This window comes from Peromyscus eremicus, chromosome 2 (assembly GCF_949786415.1).
Source record: "Peromyscus eremicus chromosome 2, PerEre_H2_v1, whole genome shotgun sequence".
Taxonomy (NCBI): Eukaryota; Metazoa; Chordata; class Mammalia; order Rodentia; family Cricetidae; genus Peromyscus; species Peromyscus eremicus.
This window is the reverse complement of record NC_081417.1, coordinates 96,205,659-96,224,568: the sequence shown is the minus strand read 5'-3', so window position 1 is coordinate 96,224,568 and position 18,910 is coordinate 96,205,659. Positions and strand designations below refer to the sequence as shown.

General features: G+C 38.6%; 1 protein-coding gene across 1 annotated transcript; it reads right to left on the bottom strand.

The window, feature by feature from the left end:
* Positions 1-317: 317 nt before the first annotated feature.
* Positions 318-18,611, bottom strand: Tyrp1 (tyrosinase related protein 1). The gene is made up of 7 exons (XM_059255949.1): positions 18,233-18,611; positions 14,813-15,135; positions 12,008-12,212; positions 7,383-7,550; positions 5,551-5,730; positions 1,372-1,518; positions 318-523 (listed from the first exon to the last, which is right to left on the bottom strand). Exons 1-7 carry the CDS (start codon positions 18,609-18,611, stop codon positions 318-320), a joined length of 1,608 nt encoding a protein of 535 aa, XP_059111932.1.
* Between the last annotated feature and the right edge of the window lie 299 nt (positions 18,612-18,910).

Sequence of the window (18,910 nt, the reverse complement as noted above, 5' to 3'; positions counted from 1 at the left end):
TACATCAATCTTATTTCCCTGTGCACACAAAGCATTGCTCATTCACAGCACTTAGGTAATCTTTAGAATACAACAAAGCTCATCACAGTATCCCCTTAGATATTATTGAGCTGGTACCATATGCCATCTTAAATAGAACTAATGATTTGAACCCATTGAAAAGACTCTGAATTCTCATCTCTGAAATGCAGCATTAACATTGCTTTAATTCCAACACACGTCTATGTAAGAAAGGAAGGAGGCAAAAGGGAATATGGGTGATAACTGTGTTTCAAACAGGTCATTTCCATCCTCCTGCATTAGAGGACAGGTGACTGTCATACCATGGACTGATTAGGATTCGGGAGCTCCTCATATTCCTCAGCATAGCGTTGGTAGTGATCAGTGAGAAGAGGCTGACTGGCTTCATTCTTGGTGCTTCTAGAACGGATCAGACAAGAAGCTCCCACAAAAATGACAGCCACAAGTAACAGCACAGCCACTACAGCAATGGTAATGATTTCAGATACAGTGAACTCCTGATCTATTGGGAAAACAAGATGAGAGTCAGATAAACATTGAAATAATTATCACCCAAACTGGACAGCTCACATTTAGGCACTGTTCAAAGCACTCTAGGAGAGACCCTCATATTTAGTTTTTATTGGCCCTATTACTTAGCACCTGCCATCTTGAAGGTACGTCTTAATTCTTTCTGTGAATGAGTCATTTTGAGATTGACATTATTGCCATTCCAAAGCTAAAGACACGATGGCTCAAAGAATTGAGACCCTGCCCAGGGTCCATGGGCTGTAGGAGAATTTCTGGGTTTGGGAGTCAGTTTTAATCAGTCCCAAGTTCTGTGATCTCTCACTATGTTTTGGTATTTTGTTGGGGGAAAATTTACAATTGAAAGTCTTGAATTTTAAAATATCAAAAAAAAGCAGCTTTGAATATCTTACTCCATCTTCATTTATAAATAAATGGAAGTGGCATGGTCTCATGAGTAATTGGTGACATCACAGGGGTCTAAGTTGAAAATTCATTTCTTCCTTGCTGTGGAACATAGCCTCTCTAGTGTTAGAATGAATTTCTAAGTTTGAGTTTCTTTATCTGCAAAATGAGAAATAAAATACTTACCTCTATTATGAAGATTAAATAAGATTTTGAAGATTAAATAAGATGGAGTGTTGTTAAATTATCTCAATACTGGTCAGAGTGAGTACCCAATAAAGGATAATTTCCTACTTTTTATTTCCAAACAAGAATCTATGGGAAAACTTCATATCCAATAGAACACACCAGCCTCAACACACTGTGAGGACCTTTCTTTTAAGATGACCGATTTGCTTTTGGAGAACACCACAGTAAAAATACATTGACAACACTGACCTGGCCATTGAACTTCATAAGCATATCCCAGGTTGTCTGGTGCAGTAACAAACATCTCTGTGTTGGAAACTGGAGGCCAGAATGGTACCATGTTATATTGCCTGTTGTGTCCAATAGGAGCATTTTCCAATGGAAAAGTAGAAATATCTAAAATATTCCAAAGGCACCTTGTCAGCAGACAGAAAGTTGGTATCAGAGTAGTTGTTACGCTCTGAAGGTGGCTAATATGCAAGGAGTGTGTGAAACGTGTTTTCAAAGTTTATAGCAAATATAGGCACAAGGCAAGTCTCACTGCCAAACAGGGTGAGTGTGGCACCAACACTCGTCTTGATAGAACCTTTAAAGTCACAGGAGTTGAGTGACAATACTGTATAAGATTCTCACCAGGCCGGGCGGTGGTGGGGCACACCTTTAATCCCAGCACTCGGGAGTTAGAGGCAGGCGGATTCCAGGACAGGCTCCAAAGCTACACAGAGAAACCCTGTCTCGAAAAACCAAAAAAAAAAAAAAAAAAAAAAAAAGATTCTCACCAGCTATTCTGTTTTTAAACTATACAAGCTAATTTAATTTAAATAAATCCACAGAACATATTTTTCAGTCAATGAAAAGCCAGACCTGCCTGTTCTCTATAATGGTCTGTAATTCAAACTTGAGAGATGATTGTCCTTGACCTCAAATATATATATAATGTTTTAGTATTAGTAACCCGGGGAAGTTACATGGTGAGGCTTGTAACCCAGCTACAATTTTAAACTCTCCGTTTTACCTGTCTATTGAATCCTGACTGATCACTCTCAGTTCAGTTTGTCTTCAGCTATGAGATACAGTTCACTAAAATGGGCAAAGAAATCACAACACAAGCAAGAGCCACAACTGGATCACCAGTAACTTCCCTCAGCAAGATCCTTCTAATGATCCCCATTTCTCAGTGACCTTGTACTCTCATTTTCCTGCAGACCCCAATCCCTCCACCTCCTCTTCCCAATGTGCATCTGCTCCAGCTTATCAGGTTCCTTCCTGTTCCTTTGTTTTGGGAGGATCTTTTTCCATTTGCCTACACTGCGTTCTCAATCTCATTTTCTGATTTTTATTTACTTACAAAAACTTTCCACTTCCTACTATACTGTATTTCTACTATACTGTATTTATTTATATTTGGCTATTCTATTTTCTACTAACAGGTGTGAAAATTCTGGGAAGAAACTACTAAGTTCTGCATTCAACTTCTGGCACCTAGAATGTTGTCCAAGAAACATTAGGTGATCAATTAATGTTTGTGAAAGGATTTATGATTGCTTCATTTCTTTCCTAGTTCAAGAAGTAGCAATCATTTTGGGAAATGTACAAACTACTTTTTCTGAAAAAAAAAATCATGGAGCTCTGGGCTACTATGGTGAAACAACACATAATTCTACAGTAATGAAAGAGGGATATTGAATTATATGTTACTCAGATTTGTAATAGTAGTGGTAAGAGACAGAGACAGACAGGTCTTTGTGAGTTTGAGGCCATTCTGGCTACATAGATAGTTTCAGGTGAGGCAGGCCTACATAGTGAAACTCTGTCTCAAAACAAACAAACAAACCAAAAAACCCCACAAAATTAATAAATAAAAATCAACATAATTGTTGCTAGCATTTGGATGTACTGTTTTGTTTTGTGTTCAGCAATAGGATTCTGCAGCCTCATATTGAAAGACAACAACCTGCTTTAGCTTTTTTAAGGTTGTTATTCTGACTTCTGGTTTTTATAATTGTACAATTCTGATTTCTGAAGAATCTTCAATATGTTTAAAACCTTTGACAGAGTTCAGAAAAATAACCCCATCCTTTCTGCTCCTGGACTGTTCTCAGCTTTATGGAACTGTTTAGAGATTCTTCCCTAATTCTTGCTTTTGCTGCTTTTATTACTTCATGACATCCTTTCCCAATGGACATTTAGAAATAAATGAGATATTTGAGAAGGTGTCTGGTTGGTCAGTTTTCATTTTTGTGCAAATTTTCAGCATTGACTTTTTCTATAATTTAAGACTATATTTTATCAGAACAGTGTCACAGGCTGACTATTGTTTATTTATGGCCTTTCTCTACCTACTGAGAGCCTAGTAGCTGAGAAACCTTAAACTGCACAGAGCTCAAGCAGAGGAGGCCGGGGGACAATAAGAAAACACAGCTTTCTGGTTCATCAACAACCTTTAGATTAGACTTGGAGAGTCTTTAAGAAATTTGTATGAATGAGCAATAATTATTTTTTCAACCAGAATCTGAAAAGCAAAAGAGTACACATTTTCATGGTTTCTAGAAAACTATAACAAGAGAGTATTTCCATTCCCTTTGAGAAGTCTAACACCCACAGCACGGGGAATGACTGCCTATATATTACTTGTATGTTTTTGGCTAGTTCTCAAAAGTCTATACTTAACAAGAGCTGATTTTGTTAACTCCTAACCTATCAACTCCAGTTTATATAGTGTTATAATAAAAATAATCTAATCAAACACACCCAAAGTGATAGCCATTACTGTAAACAGAACAATCTTGTTCTTACAACTATTAAGTTGAACACTGGAGGGATTGGTAAAAAGCAAGTGCCTGAAGTAAAGGTATGGATTAAGGAGTGGGGAGTATGATTTCAAAGTTGGGGAAGTGGAAAAATGTAGTTTACTGTACTCAGATTGAATCATAAAAAATTAATCTCTTATTTTATTTTAAAGAAATTATGGTGGTTTGAATGAGAATGGTCCCCACAGGCCCATACATTTAAATGCTTAGTCACCAGGGAGTAGATCTGTCTGAGAAGGATTAGGAGGACTAGGAGGTGTGGTCTTTTTGGAGTAGGTGGGACTTTATTAGAGGAGGTGTGTCACTGGGGGTAGGCTTTGAGGTTTCAAAAGCCCACTCCAAGTTCATTGTCTTTTTCTCTCTGCCTGCTGCCTATGGATAGATGTAAGCTCTCAGCTACTGCTCCAGCATCATGCTTGTCTGCTTCCCACCATGATGATAATGGACTAACATTCTGAAACTACTAAGTAAGCACCCAATTAAATGTTTTCTTTTATAAGTGTTGTCTGGGTCATGGTGTCTCTTTATAGCAACAGAACAGTGACTAAGACAGAAACTAACACTGTATAAGTAATTGATTATCTGTTGCCGTTATGCATTTAAATACATATGAAATATGAAGCAGGATACCAATTATTGAATTCATAACAAATTTACAATTGAGCAAGTATTTATGCATGAATTGCCTTTCTGTTTTTTCTTTTTTGAGACTACACCTCCCTTTACAGCACAGGCTGGCATTAAACTCTAGATCCTCTCCTTCAAACTTCTGAGTACTGGAATTATAGACACTACCATACCTGGCAAATTACTGGTTTCTTAAATGATTCTGACAGAATAACATATTTTGATCAACACATAGATTAGTGGTCTGGGAAAGGTTGCAATAGAGGTTTCTGTTACACACAAAGATGTGTGAGGGCCTTACTGGATAGATAAAGCAATAGAGAACTAATCTTCAATACTGTGTGTGCATGATAAAAGCACGGTAGCTAAAACTCAGAACATTTCCAAAGTATAAAAATTTATGATGTTTAAACCAGTGGAAGTACTTTCATAGTTTTGAAAAGCAACATACTTCTCTTGGCTGAGTAGGAGTGCAGTAAATGAGGTCTCTAAAATAATATTTTAAAGAATGCATTGAAATGAACTTAAAAGAGATCTCCTATGGCATGACATAAAACCTTATAACTTTTCAAGTTGAGCAAATTTCCATTTCTGGAGGCCATAAAGTAATACAACTCAGAACTGCAGATTATAGACATGGCATGTTCAGTCTTTTGTGAAATCCAAGAGAAGATCTGTAACATTCCTTCATCTATATTAAAAAGCAATGAGAGGGTTTGTTGGAAAATATGAGTAAGAAAAACTTGGAACACACGGGAGTCATCTTTTCATGACAAAAATGCCTGTAGTGACATCTTAATGGTAACTGTACTGAGAGACTTCTGTAGTATTCATAGTGGTTTTGAGTATTTGGCAGTGGCTGGATGGGAGAGCTGCTGCATCTTTATTTTGGAGGGTACTTTACGGTTGTCAAGTGCTAGTTTAAATTGATAACCACAGCATGAGAATAATCCCTTTGCAAAGCCCGCAAAATCATATGAAAGCATCTCACCAGGGTTATACCTCCTTAGCCATTCGTCAAAGACTGCATCAGTGAAAGTATGCAGGAGGACGAAAATTGGATCATTGGGAGACAGATGCGTTTGTCCTCCTGTTCCGTTCAGGAAAAGGTGGGCCAGGTTGTGAAGGCTTCGAACAGCAGGGTCGTATTTCCCCGTGGGATCACTGTAACCTACATTTAAAAGTAAGGATGGAAATAGTAGAAAACATTGCAAGTCAACAGCAGTGATTATTATTAGGAAACTATTTTTCAAAGCTCGCCAGGCTAAATATTGCCCCAGTATAATAGTGTTGTCTCTCTGTAGTAATGGCTGATGACATTTGCTTGCTATACTCAGAACTAGGTTAGTTCTGAGCTGGTAGTGTGGCTTTCCAAATGTAGCTTCTAGGTTAACACTAACAACCTGCAGAAGACAACAGTCAAAATGCATGAATGCTGAATTTTGACAAGGCACAGATTGTTCCGCATGGAAACAGAGACAGTGGAAATCCCCCAGCTACTGCTTCCACCACTGGGAATACTGCTGTCACTGTCCTGGAAACTCTCCTCTCTTCCTCCCTTTGAATGACTGCCAGCATATTTATTTTTAGAAAATTAATTTTGTGGGGATGCTAAAATGTCCCCACTTTCTCTCTTTTTCTCTACAGTTTTAAACATCTGGAAAGATTTCTGTCAAAATATTTAGAGAATTTTTATAGTCCCTCTACATATTAAACATATGATGATAAGTGCCAAATAGGTCAGAAAGCAGTTGGAGGGCTTGTGATGTGTGATCGAGTTAAGCGTGTCTGATTGGGCTGAACTACCATGTATATATGTTCACTCACTCACTCATTCATTCATTTTCCTAATTTATTATTACTCAAGGAACATAGCACATTGCTTTTAAAAAAATCAGTACTTTAGCCTTATAAATACCAGATTTTAGTACCTATATGCAGTAAATATCATAGTAAATATTGAATCAACTCTGTTAGTGAGTTAGTATTATTTAAATGAAAATAAGGAGAATATACAATTTTGATAGTAAAAGGAAGTAGAATTAAAATTAGTGATTGGATTTATATCTTACATATCTCTGATTATAGGAGAGAGAGAATCATTGCTATTGGAAGCGGGTTGGTGCACTTGACTTCTGATGCTGGTACTTGGGAATTTCAATAGTAACAAATTTAAAATTAAGTTAGACGTAATTATATTCCTTTAGAAGTCTGAATATATTGATGTTTACTATCTCAGGAAAGTCACTGCACTACTTCAACTTCAAAATACTTTTATTGCTGTGAAATGAGGAAAATCAAGCTAAAATTCAGTAGACACTTATTTAATTGTTTATAGACCTTCACAATTTGTTACAAAGTGTTTCAACTTAAATAAAACTGCCCAAACCAGACCTTACAGACTGTCAGGTAATTGGAACATAAAATAATTGTTAATCTTACCTTTTTAAAAGAAACTATTTTATGACTACAAAAGTCCCCTGTAGTTCTATAGTATGATGTTATTATACATGAAGTCTGATAGGTGCCAGGCACTAGGTTTAAGAGACTGGAGAAACTTAGCCGGTTTGAAACAATAATCCCCCAGGACTTTTTCCTCTGATAATCAAATATATCTTTGGTAATCAAAGAGAGTTTGATACTCCCCTTATTTTTTGAATCCGAAATTGTGACAAAATCAACAGCCAGTTCGTATAAACCCATGTGATCAATATGACATTCAAAATCCTTTTAAAAAATAACCAATTTGGGGCACTCCACTCACCCAACTAGACTAATTCAAAACGCCAATTGTCTTGGTTTTGGTTTTGTTTGTTTACTTGCCTTCCACTGTGTTTCGAAAACTGTTTGTAGAATTGGAATAAAAAGGCGGTGTGTCAAACACACCGACCTCCAAGCACTGAATGACATCCTGTGGCGCAGGAAGCCGCTGCACTGCTGGTCTCCCCACATTTCCAGCTGGATTTCTCCTGATGGGCCCACCCTCAGTGCCTAGGGAGGAAAGGCATGCACACAGTTAAAGAATGGCTACGGGTCTGAGCACTGCTCTTTTGTATACAGTGAAAACCCCAAAAATTAGATCCTTGTGAAAGAAATATGAAAAGACATGCTTACAGTGAAAAACATCTAAATTACATTGTCCTACTTCTGTGAATTGAGACAGCCTGATGTTTCAAAACACTGGAAGGAAACAATAATCACGTTGACAGACATGGGTCTGAGTGCTACTAAATGACAACAAGTTTTGTTGAAAGAATGTAAGAATATAAGAAATTAAATTTTTTTAAATAACCTTATAAAACTAAATTAAAAATTAAAATATAAGTTAGGCAGTGGTGGCACACGCCTTTAATCCCAGCACTTGGGAGACAGAGGCAAGTGGATCTCTAAGTTCCAGGCCAGCCTGGTCTATAAAGCTAGTTCCGGGACAACCAAGGCTACATTAAAAAAACCATGTCTCAAAACAAAACAAAACAAAAAAAAGACAAACAGAAAAAGAACCTCCCCCCCAAAACCAAACCAAAAAACAACAGAAAAGCCCTAAATCTCCAAATAAACAAAAACAAATGCAAACAAAAACCCTAAAACATATATTTCACATATATATGAAAAATCATACCCAAATTCCATCTATTACAAGTCTTCGGAGAAATAAGAAAAAAATACCCCCAAATCTCCTTGAAATATTGTGCTTATTTCAATCAACAAATGTTTTCCATCTTTTTTGTTTGTTTGTTTGAATCAATTAATGCCATCATTAAACCTTTTGAAGGGAAATATGGATGCCTTAAGGGAGAGAAGAAAGGTAAAGAGAGGGAGGGAGGGAGGGAGGGAGAGAGAGAGAGAGAGAGAGAGAGAGAGAGAGAGAGAGAGAGAATAATAAAGAATAGATTTACAAGGAACTCTGAATGACTAGGAAGAATTTCTTTAAGTAAAGTCAGAGAAATTTTGCAAGGTGAGTAGTCTAGAGAGGAACATTAGCAAAAAGCCATAAGCTCCCTCCTTTTTGTCTCTGGAGGACATGAACTCTCTCATCATTCCTGGCACACAGTGCCTGGTGTTTCCTAAGAGTGACAGGGAGTTGATGCACACTTTCCTATGGCTGCTAAAAGAGATCTCTTTGGTGAAGAGCTTGCAAGGAGCAGAGCAGACTGTAGGGATGATGGGAAGCCAGACCAGAGCCACGTTGTGAAGAAATCCAGTACAAGTTCAGAAAGTTATATTAAATTCTTTGGGAAGTGGAGGGAAATTGGAGCCTTACGTGAGTGGGGCAGGGTAAGAATGGTTAAGAGCACTTTTTGTGAGGATACCATGGTGATTGATAGACTCCTAAGTGCCCCCCAGGGACAAGGCAAATAATCGATTGGCTTGTGAGGGGCAGCACTGCAACTTCAGCTTGTTTTCGTCTTCATTCACAAATGTCCTATGTTGAATCCTAGGCACAATGCTGCCTACCTGCTTCATTAGCATAACAACCATTAAACACCATAGCGATAAAACAGACCTGTATTAGGATTGCAGTATCCATGTATATTTTGGGGGGTATAGACTATGCTCAAAAAACCTTCAGGCATCACTAGATCTAAAGTCTGACTTTTAGCTAGTATTTTGGGGATTACTGTTTGGGGAAATTATCAATAAATCCCATGAAGTTTGAAAGTACTGTCCACTTTGGTTGCGAGCAACCGCATCCTAGTTCATCTAGTGGAGTTTCATGGTTGAGACTTTGGGTAGTAAAAGAAACTAGTGGAGCCACTTTAATTTTACCCCAGTGGTTTTTAAATTTAGTTTGCACATGGACAACTTCTGCCAGTTCGGCCACCAATGTCCTATGACTTACAGTCCTGTAAAATTTTCACATTGGAATGAATGAGAAGTCCAGAATGTGTGAGGGAAAAATAGCTTTAAGAAATCCTGTGAAGAAAGAAGCAGTGTTTTTCATATGATGACTCACAGATGCATTAGGAGGGCTGAAAGGTTGTCAGGTGTCACTAACTCACTTTTCCCACCCATTAAATTTAGTCAAACAAGTAAATAACAATATAAGTCTGGAATCCCTAGATCAAGGAAAGGTTAATCCAAGGACATGCATGCACCAGTCTCCTGAAGAAGATGTCAATGAATCTATAGAAATGAATAAAATCTTCTCAGACAGAAGCAGGATAAAAGAAATAATTTCCATGAGAATTGAAGAAGACATATAGTAAGAATCTCATACTGTATGAGACATATGCTGTGATTGATACAAACTCTTCCTTTATTCTTTACTATGTTTGATTTTTAAAGTTTAGTGTGTGTGTGTGTGTGTGTGTGTGTGTGTGTGTGTGTGTGTGTGTCTATGTGTGCATATGCAGCAGTCCCAGGACCACCGTGTGGGTCCTAGGAATTGGATTCAGGCCGTCAGTCTTGGCAATGTGAGTTTTTACCTGCAGAACCATCATGCCAGCCTTCTCTACCATGTTCAATAAATATGGTGTTTGCTTTTTACATCTTGAATTGTCACAGTGGACAATCTTAAAATTTGTTTAACCCAGAATAAATACTCTTCAGCTTTTCCCAAAGTTGTGAGGCTTGTTAAATTGAATGATAGGAAAAACTATGACAAAATGAAATACTTTCACTTTTATTTTTTTCCTCCTATGTTATATTTTCATCGACTTTTAAAGAATATTTCTTTCTAGATTGGGAAGATAGCATATAAAAGTCAAGTGCTTGAGACCCGAGTTTGACCCAAGAACCCACAGGAATAAAATGAAGTACGTTAGGGCACACTTACAATATTAACATTGAAAAGGCAGAGACAGGTAGAGTCCCAGGCTTGGTAGTGAGCCCTTGATGAATTCTGGGCAGTAAGAAACCTTGCTCCCCCACCCCAAAGCCAGATGGAGCCTGGAGCCTGGCTTTAATCCCAGCACTTGAGAGACAGCAACAGTTTGGCAGTTGGATGTCTATGAGTCAGAGGCCAGCCTAGGCTACATAGTAAGTTGCAGGACAGCCAGAGCTACACAGTGAGACACTGTCTCAAAACTAAAAGAAAATAGGTTAGACAGAGCTAAATCAACGACAATTGAAGGTGTCCTATGGCATACACATATGTATACACATGTGTATATGCACACTCATGAACATAAACACACACACACACACACACACACACACACACACACACACCATGATTATGTCTAAGTATCAGCATGGCAGGAAAATATCTAAGAACTCCCAGCCCTAAACATAACAGCCTGGTGAGAAAGATGAATGTGTTAGTATGTACAGATCCTCTGACCTTCAGTTTCATTTTCTGTCACAAGGTGGACCCAATTGCTCAGGTGTTAGACTGCTAAAGGAAACTTTCATGTATTATCACATTTCTTATAGTAGTACAAAAATAACTACCTTTCTAATGGTGAAAGAAAAAAATGTACTTAGTTCCTTGGATGTATTTAAACTATTCTCTTCTTAGGCTCCTAAAGCAATACAAAAATTAATACATAAAATACAAGAAGAGTGATAGATCACAAACATAATAATAAGTCACAACTCTAATTTTTATATGGAAAATCAAATATTTAAAATATCCAGAAATACCTGAAGTAGAAAAAACACAAGAAATAATAGAGAACACCAACAATTAAGACTGTGTTAGTAGCCAGGTGGTGGTGGTGCAGGCCTTTAATCCCAGCACTTGGGAGGCAGAGCCAGGCGGATCTCTGTGAGTTCGAGGCCAGCTTGATCTACAGAGTGAGTTCCAGGACAGGCACCAAAACTACACGGAGAAACCCTGTCTCGAAAAACAAACAAACAAAAACAAACAAACAAAAAGACTGTGTTAGTAGCGCAGGGAGGGTAACTGTGTTTGGTGGAGGAAAACAGGAAGCTCACGAACAGACCAGTGCATAGCAGAAATGTTCTGCGGCAGAGGCACAATGGCCGGACCTGTGTCTATTCCCTTTAGGAGAGCTAGAGCAGCCGTTGCTGTTACCACATCTTCCTTTTCTAAGAAAGGGATCCCGTTTGGGTTTTAGTTCTCTGAACAAACATGGAATTTTCCCGTTTTTGCTCCCCTCCTTCTTGTTCTGCTCCCAGAGCACTTCCACTAATTTTTGCACATTTCAGATATTCCTGGGGGATATTTTCAGTAAGATTCCACCCCAAGGCACATGACTGCTAAGCAGTGCTTAGTGTAGTAAGAGGATTAATAGACTCTAGGATTTTTTAAAATAAAGTTAGCGATGTACTGATCAAATTGCTAAAAAAAAAAAAAAAAAATAGTAACATACACAGGTACTTTGTATTTCCCAGGAGCACCTTGTAGACTGACATGAGTCTCCTAGGGGCTCAATGTGCCTCTGCAATGGTAGCAGATTTCATTGTGAAGAAAGGCCTTGCAGGCAGCACAATCTCTTCATCTAATAAAGAAGTGTGAACAGTAGCTGTCATTTGGGTCTTACTGTTACAAACTGTTCCCAGTGTGTCGTAATCTTCTAAGGACTCGCAGACCACTCTCCATTGAGAAAAGACCGAGTTGGGGCTTATAAGCGTAGAATCGAAGTTGCTTCTGGATCCCATCAAGTCATCGGTGCAAATATCACAGACGTTTTTCCCGGTTGCAAAATTCCAGTAAGGAAGGGAGAAAGAAGGCTCTTGCAGCATATCCTAAATCACAGAAATCCGTTAGTGGTCCCTTCTTCTACTTACATCCTGTCTCTTGGCTTGCTTGACTCCGGTGTCCTTTTTCTGTTAGCTCTATGTGTTAAGGTATTATTTTCTCTCTGTGTGTTAAGGTATTATTTTTAGGTGTTTTTTTTTTTTTTTCCCCTCCAGAGACAGGGTTTCTCTGTGTAACAGCTCTGGCTGTCATGGACTTTGTAGACCAAGCTGGCCTCGAACTCACAGAGATCTGCTTCCCGAGTGCTGGGATTAAAGGGGTGCACCACCACTGCCCTGCTTAATTTCCTATTTTTAATGGAAGTACCACCAACTCTGAGCAGCATGTGACCTCAGCTTTGAAATGATTTGTGGAATAGTAGGTTTGGGGTTTTGTTTTTAATGTGGCCTGAATGACTGTAGTTAGGTAGATTTTGGTTTGCTTTGTCTCACACAGACTCTATTTGCAAAGGACAAAAAGAATTTTGTTTAGAGACCTATGCTGCAAAGCTGACCTAGGAAGACAGGCATCTGCCTGAAGCTCACAGACAAAATGCTAAACAGAAGCAGGATGAATTCTGTGCCTATTGTTCTTAGGACCAGTGACCTAGTTTCCAGTTAGAAACTATATCACACTTTTTGAAAATACTTGAGATCAAGGACACATACTTATTTTACCGAATTTCTTAAAACACTACTTCCTTCATTCATTTTCTTTTGGCCCTTGGGGAATTGCTTTCAGAGGATGAGAGTTAGTGGAGAGCTGCTTTTTGCCTTCTGTGTCTTTCAAGCCCGGGTATACTTCTGCTCCTTTACTGTAGCTCCCTTCTAGTCTGCATCTCCTTATTCTTGGGTGTTTTAGAGCTCAGACGCTTTTTAAGGCATCCCTACTTATTTGATCACAATGGGTTTGTATTAGTCATGCAAAAACTGTCATTGTGCTTCCCAAAAGTTAGGGACAACTTCCAGGGGCTCATTATGAATCAAGACTAAGTGTAGCTGGGCAACTGACATTTGGGAGCCAGAGCACATTCCTATGGTGTTGTGTGTCACAGGTAGTCTGGAACATGATGATGCCTTGTGCTAGAAAACGTAAGTCACCAGGGTGGAAGTGACACAGCAGAATGAAGGCATGAGACACTTCCTACTCGCCTTTTCAAATTCTGATGTGTCATTGGGAAATGCCTTGAGGGAATGAAGATCTCCAGTTAGTTACAGATGACAGAGTTATGTACGCACAATCTATCACATGTCTTCCTTGTAATCAGAGCTTTAAAATATGATCCTGAGAGGACTAGATGGACCCATTGTATCACCTTCAAAGTGTATATGAACAGATTCCTGTCAACGATCACTCTGTATTGCAGTGCATCAATTCTCTCTTCTAACCATTGTTTTCCCTCGAAAGGCTAGCACAGTGCCCAGTAAACCAACAAATAAGTTTGGACAGTTTTTTTTTTTCAAGATAATTTTAAGACTTTAACTTTGGGATAGAGATACATGACTGTTGTTTCGTATAGGAAACGAGCTTAGTTTATAGACTTAATAATTGAGATCCAATAATAAACAGTTTTATTTGGGCTGGGGACTGCTCATAGAGCAGTGTGCTTACTAGGCAAGTGGTCTATCGTTAAGCTAAACTCACAATCCCTAAACTGTTCACTTTCTGAATGACAATATTTTTCTCAAAAAGGAGTTCAGTTAGTGAAAAGACAACAATAAGATATTTATGATACTAGATATGTTAGTGTGTTTTGAGTGCATCTTCTTAAAAAAAAAGCCTTATTGAGCTCCAGTTGAAGTCTACTTTATGTTCCCCTTCAAAAAGCTAGTTTTCAAATGAAAATTCATGTCTAAAGATATGTTGTTTTGAGATCCTTTTAGAAACAATATATATTAAAGTTATGTAAAATGATGTTTTGATATATTTGAATGTATATATGAATGTAGATACACACATATAAACACGATATATATATATATATATATATATATATATATATATATACATTTACAAATATGTACACACATATAGAGTGAATGAGTCCTACCTCCAAGAAAATGAACACACCCATCATTTTTTACATTTATGTGATGCTTTTGTGTGGGGCTTTTCTCTAAGCCTTAAAGTGGTAGGGGCCATGGAAAAATATAGTTCAGTGAACAGGAAAGTATTTAGTCTCTAGAATCATCAGCTATTTTGAGGAGGGATGCCTATGGATGGAAGAGTGAGACATGCAGGTCCACCACTCCCCAGGAGGTGGCGCCTGCCTACATTCCACAGTTCAGGAAGAAGCCCAGAAAACAGATTTCTTTTGTTACCTTCACCATTTTGTTCCGGTTACCAAGCTGTAGAAAATTCGAAACTTTTAATTCTTGCCCAAACCAGGTCTCCATTGTTTTTCTCATCATTAACATTACTTTTACTTTACTGAACACAAGATCAGGGTTAATGCATTAGCGATTAATCAGAGTGGGAAGAATCTTACCTGAAAGTCACAAGTACCCTGATAATGTGATTGCTTTGTCACTGCTCATTCTTGTCATTCAAGACAAAGTAAATCACAGTGATTTACACACAGGGACCTCAAAACCAAGATGGAACATACCTGCATGTCTCTCTCCAGCTGCAGCAGATGGTACCTGTGCCACGTGAGAAAAGCCGGTCCTTCATGAGAGAAATCCACATCACCAAAGCTTTCCTGTCCTATCCCAAGGAAGGTTTTTTTGACTGAATAATAGTGTGTCCAAACAAAGTAGTTGTAAATGGAAATGTTCTCGAATTGTGGTGTGTTGCCATCTGGTCCCAGTATGGCTTCTGACCTCCTTGTGGCAATAACAAATTGAGGGTGAGTTGTGCGCTTTGCCATATCCAAGGCTCTGACAAAGTGACTCTTTTCTTCTGTACTTAAGTCAAGAAGATTTCTCCTGACTGTAAGGATGAAAAGATTAAGATGTGAAAATTAGCACAATCATATTACTACATGCTATGCCTCCTGTAACCATTAATGGCCGTATGTGTACCCATTCAAATCTTTTATAAGTTATTTAACTGGTTAAGTATCATTTCCAACATGATTGGGACCAGATATGTTTTGGAGTTTACAAATTTTGAAATATTTTCTTATACATTATATTTTGGGAGTTGGGTCCGAAGTTAAATGTAAAATTCATTTGTTTCTTATACACTCTGTTATACACATAGCCTGAAGACAATTTTAACCATAGTTTCATTATTTTGTGTTTAAAACAAAGACTAATGTATGTGGCTTTCCATTTGTGATACCATGTTGGGCTTGAAAACTTTCAGAGTTTGGGGAATTATGGAATTTTTCATTAGAAATTCTCAATCTGTATGTTCTTAAAAATATCTCTAATTAAATCTTTGTTTAGACTGATCTTTCTTCCTCTCCCTCTTTGTCTCAGCAATTTACTGTAATGGAGCCCCAGACCTTAGTAGGCCCTGAGACCTTAGCATAACTGACTCCATGATGGAAGTGCCAACAAGGCTGTAGAGCTCAGCACATAGGTAGCACCACCTGCCAACATTAAAACAAAGGCCTAATCCATCAAAGTCCAAATAGTTGTGGGAAAGTCTCAAGATGTACTGACCCTTCTTTTTAGCTTGTGTAGTTCTACTTCTGGCTAACTGTTCTTGTTAACTGAAGTATATCAACCCAAAACACGTTTTTTTTTTTTTTTTTTGCATATAAGTTCATCCTGAGAAAGGTTCAGTGCTACACTGGGTTTCTGAGTACTCAGTGTAGTTGCTGGCTTGTTAATAAAGACTTTCTAAAACCTATGTCCAAGCAGTCTTCTATGATGAATACCCCATAACATTTACTCTTGGGTTTCTAAAAGTTTTCTTTAATCTTACATGAAGGTTTATGGGTCTGTGACATTGTCATATTTATTTCTGTTCATTATTGACATTTTTAAATTTTTTTCTACTTTTTTTTGAGATAGGATTTCTCTGTGTAGCCCTGCCTGTCCTGGAACTTGCTTTGTAGATCAGGCTATGTCAAACTCAGAGATCTTCCTGCCTCTGTTTCCTGAGTGCTGGGATTAAAGGCATATGTCACCACCACCCTGTAGGATTTTTTATTATCTAAATCTTATAAAAACAAGACAGATGAGCACAGCCTAGTGATTAAAACAGAGAGTTTTCTGTCTTTTGACACATTTTTGTTTCTTTTTTCTTTTGGATGGGGGGGCTTTTAATTTTTGTGTGTGCATATTTTGGGAGCAGACAAAAAGGATGGATATATTATTTAATAACAACAGCAACAACAACTACTTCCTCCTCCTTCTCCTTTCTACTTTCTTTTCCTTTCTTCTTTTTGAGAAAGACATGACTATCTTGAATTTGCTATGTAGACCAGGCTGGCCTCAAACTCCGAGAGTTCCACCTGCCTCTGCCTCTTGAATGCTGGGAATAAAGGCGTGCACCACCACTGCCTGGCTAACAAAACTTCTTTTTTGTTGTTGTTTTTTGTTTATTTATTTATTTATTTTTTGAGTAAAACCAAAACTTATTCTAAGCCACAGTCATCCTAGGGTCCCCCCTGCCATATAGCCTCCCTGGTTCTGTGGGCTGCAGTCTGATTGTTCTTTGCTTTATATCTAGAATCCACTTAAGAGTGAGTACATACCATATTTGTCCTTCTGGACACATTTTCTTAGGCTCAATTTTCATGTATGTAATATTTGGATAAAAAGAACTCCTGCCTTACAAAGGCACAAACATTAAGGAGAACACACATGCACGCATGCAACACACACACACACACACACACACACGTACACACACACACACACACACACGTACACACACACATACACACACATACACACACACACATACACACACACACACACACACACACACACGCACGTACACACACACACGTACACACACAATTAGACCAGGGCTTGGAAGACAGTGAAGTCTCAAAAGCTAGTCTATGAAACCCTCAGTCATTGTCTGAAACATGGAAAACAAGCAGGTGCTGTTACCATTACTGTTTAGTACTCCACATACCTGCTCCTTCATCTAAAATGCAAGAGTTCCCTCACCACAGTGAGGAATTATGGGTCATCATAGCTGCTTGAAGAGGCTGTATTATTAGAGCTAGATAGATCTCAGTGGGAATGCCATGCTTGCCAAAGTTCTAGATCCATGAATTTGGCCTTATGAATCTAATGTATAAAGATTAGCACAAACACCTCAAGTGATAAAAAAAACAGTTCCTAATATATGGTGATTGCTTAAGTATTTTTAAAGGAAATACTGTGTGTGTGTGGGACATATGCATGTGTGTGAAGACCAGAGCGGAGTTTCAGGTGTCCACTATCACTCTCTACCTCATTTTCTTGAGACAGGGTCTCTCACAGGAGTTCATCGCTTTTTGGCTAGACCTGTGGTTTTTCAAAACTCCAGAGATTCACCTGTCTCTCACCCTTAGTACTGGAGTTACAGGCACATGTGGCTACACCCAGTTTCTTAAGTGGATGCTGGGAATCTGAAGTCAGGTTCTCTTGCTTAGGCAACAAGTGCTCTTACCACTCATTGAGCTATCTCTCCAGACCTAAGGAAACAACTATTAGTTGAAAGGTGTGGGTTTCAGGGCTGGAGAGATGGCTCAGAGGTTAAGAACACTGGCAGCTCTTCCAGAGGTCCTGAATTCAATTCCCAGCAACCACATGATGGCTCACAGCCATCTATAATGAGATCTGGTGCCCTCTTCTGTTGCTCAGGAATATATACAGACAGAACAATGTAAATCAATCAATCAATCAATCCTAAAAAATAAATAAATCTTAAAAAATAAAGTTAGGGGTTCAATCCCAAACTTCTATACCAGACAAGTTTCTCCAACTTCCTAACCTTCAGTTTGCTCAACTGGGGAAAGACGGTTGAGCTCTATGATTTGTAGGTGTTTCCTGACTTAAGTGATTCAGCGTTCTGTGTATTGTGTATAGCCTTGAATCTTATTCAGTGAAACTGCCTCCCCCATCTTTCCACTCACCTGTGAGAACTTTCTGGTTGCACGCAGCTCCTCTCCACCCAGGACGGCAGGTCCCACAGTTGTGTCCTGAGAAATTACCATTGCACTGACATGTCCTGTTGAAGAACCTCAGAGGCCAGCCCTCTCGGTCATCTCTGCCATCGTAGGGATAATGGGGACTGTGGGGTCGGGAGTCTGCAGTCACAGCCTCACACCTTCCCCTTCCCGATGATGAGCCACAGGGGTCAGTCCCAGGTCCAGAGGAAGGGGACAGGTCTGGGCAACACACTCTACTTCTCAGAGCCTCAACATTGGCACACTCTCGTGGAAACTGAGTCCAGACCTGATGAAAAAGCACCAAGGAGAGGAAGGCCAGGGGAAGGACTTTGTAAGATTTCATTCTTTTACAAGCAAGAGGCCAGGACACAGATCTATCTAGTATGCTGCTCTTTTCGTGGAGGAAACTGAAGTACTCAGATCAAAAGCCAGCTGAAAAAAAAAAAAAAAAGCAAAACAGAGTTACACAACTTCTTCTGAGTACTCTTCCCAACCTACTCCAAAATGGAATCCTTCTATGTGAAGCAACATTTCTAAACATAAATAAAAACAATTTACTTTTGAATATCAAGCATAACACCTAGATCACTGAATTCATACTCCTGGCATTTGAGTTTTCTTATTTAAAACTTCTAGTCCTAG

Coding starts and splice junctions, on each gene's coding strand:
- Tyrp1 (XM_059255949.1), bottom strand. CDS start 18,611: ATGAAATCTTACAAAGTCCTTCCCCTGGCCTTCCTCTCCTTGGTGCTT. Junction 12,213..14,812: donor AGCTGGAGAGAGACATGCAG/GTATGTTCCATC, acceptor TCTGTGATTTAG/GATATGCTGCAAGAGCCTTC. Junction 5,731..7,382: donor TTTTCGAAACACAGTGGAAG/GCAAGTAAACAA, acceptor TTTTAAATGTAG/GTTACAGTGATCCCACGGGG.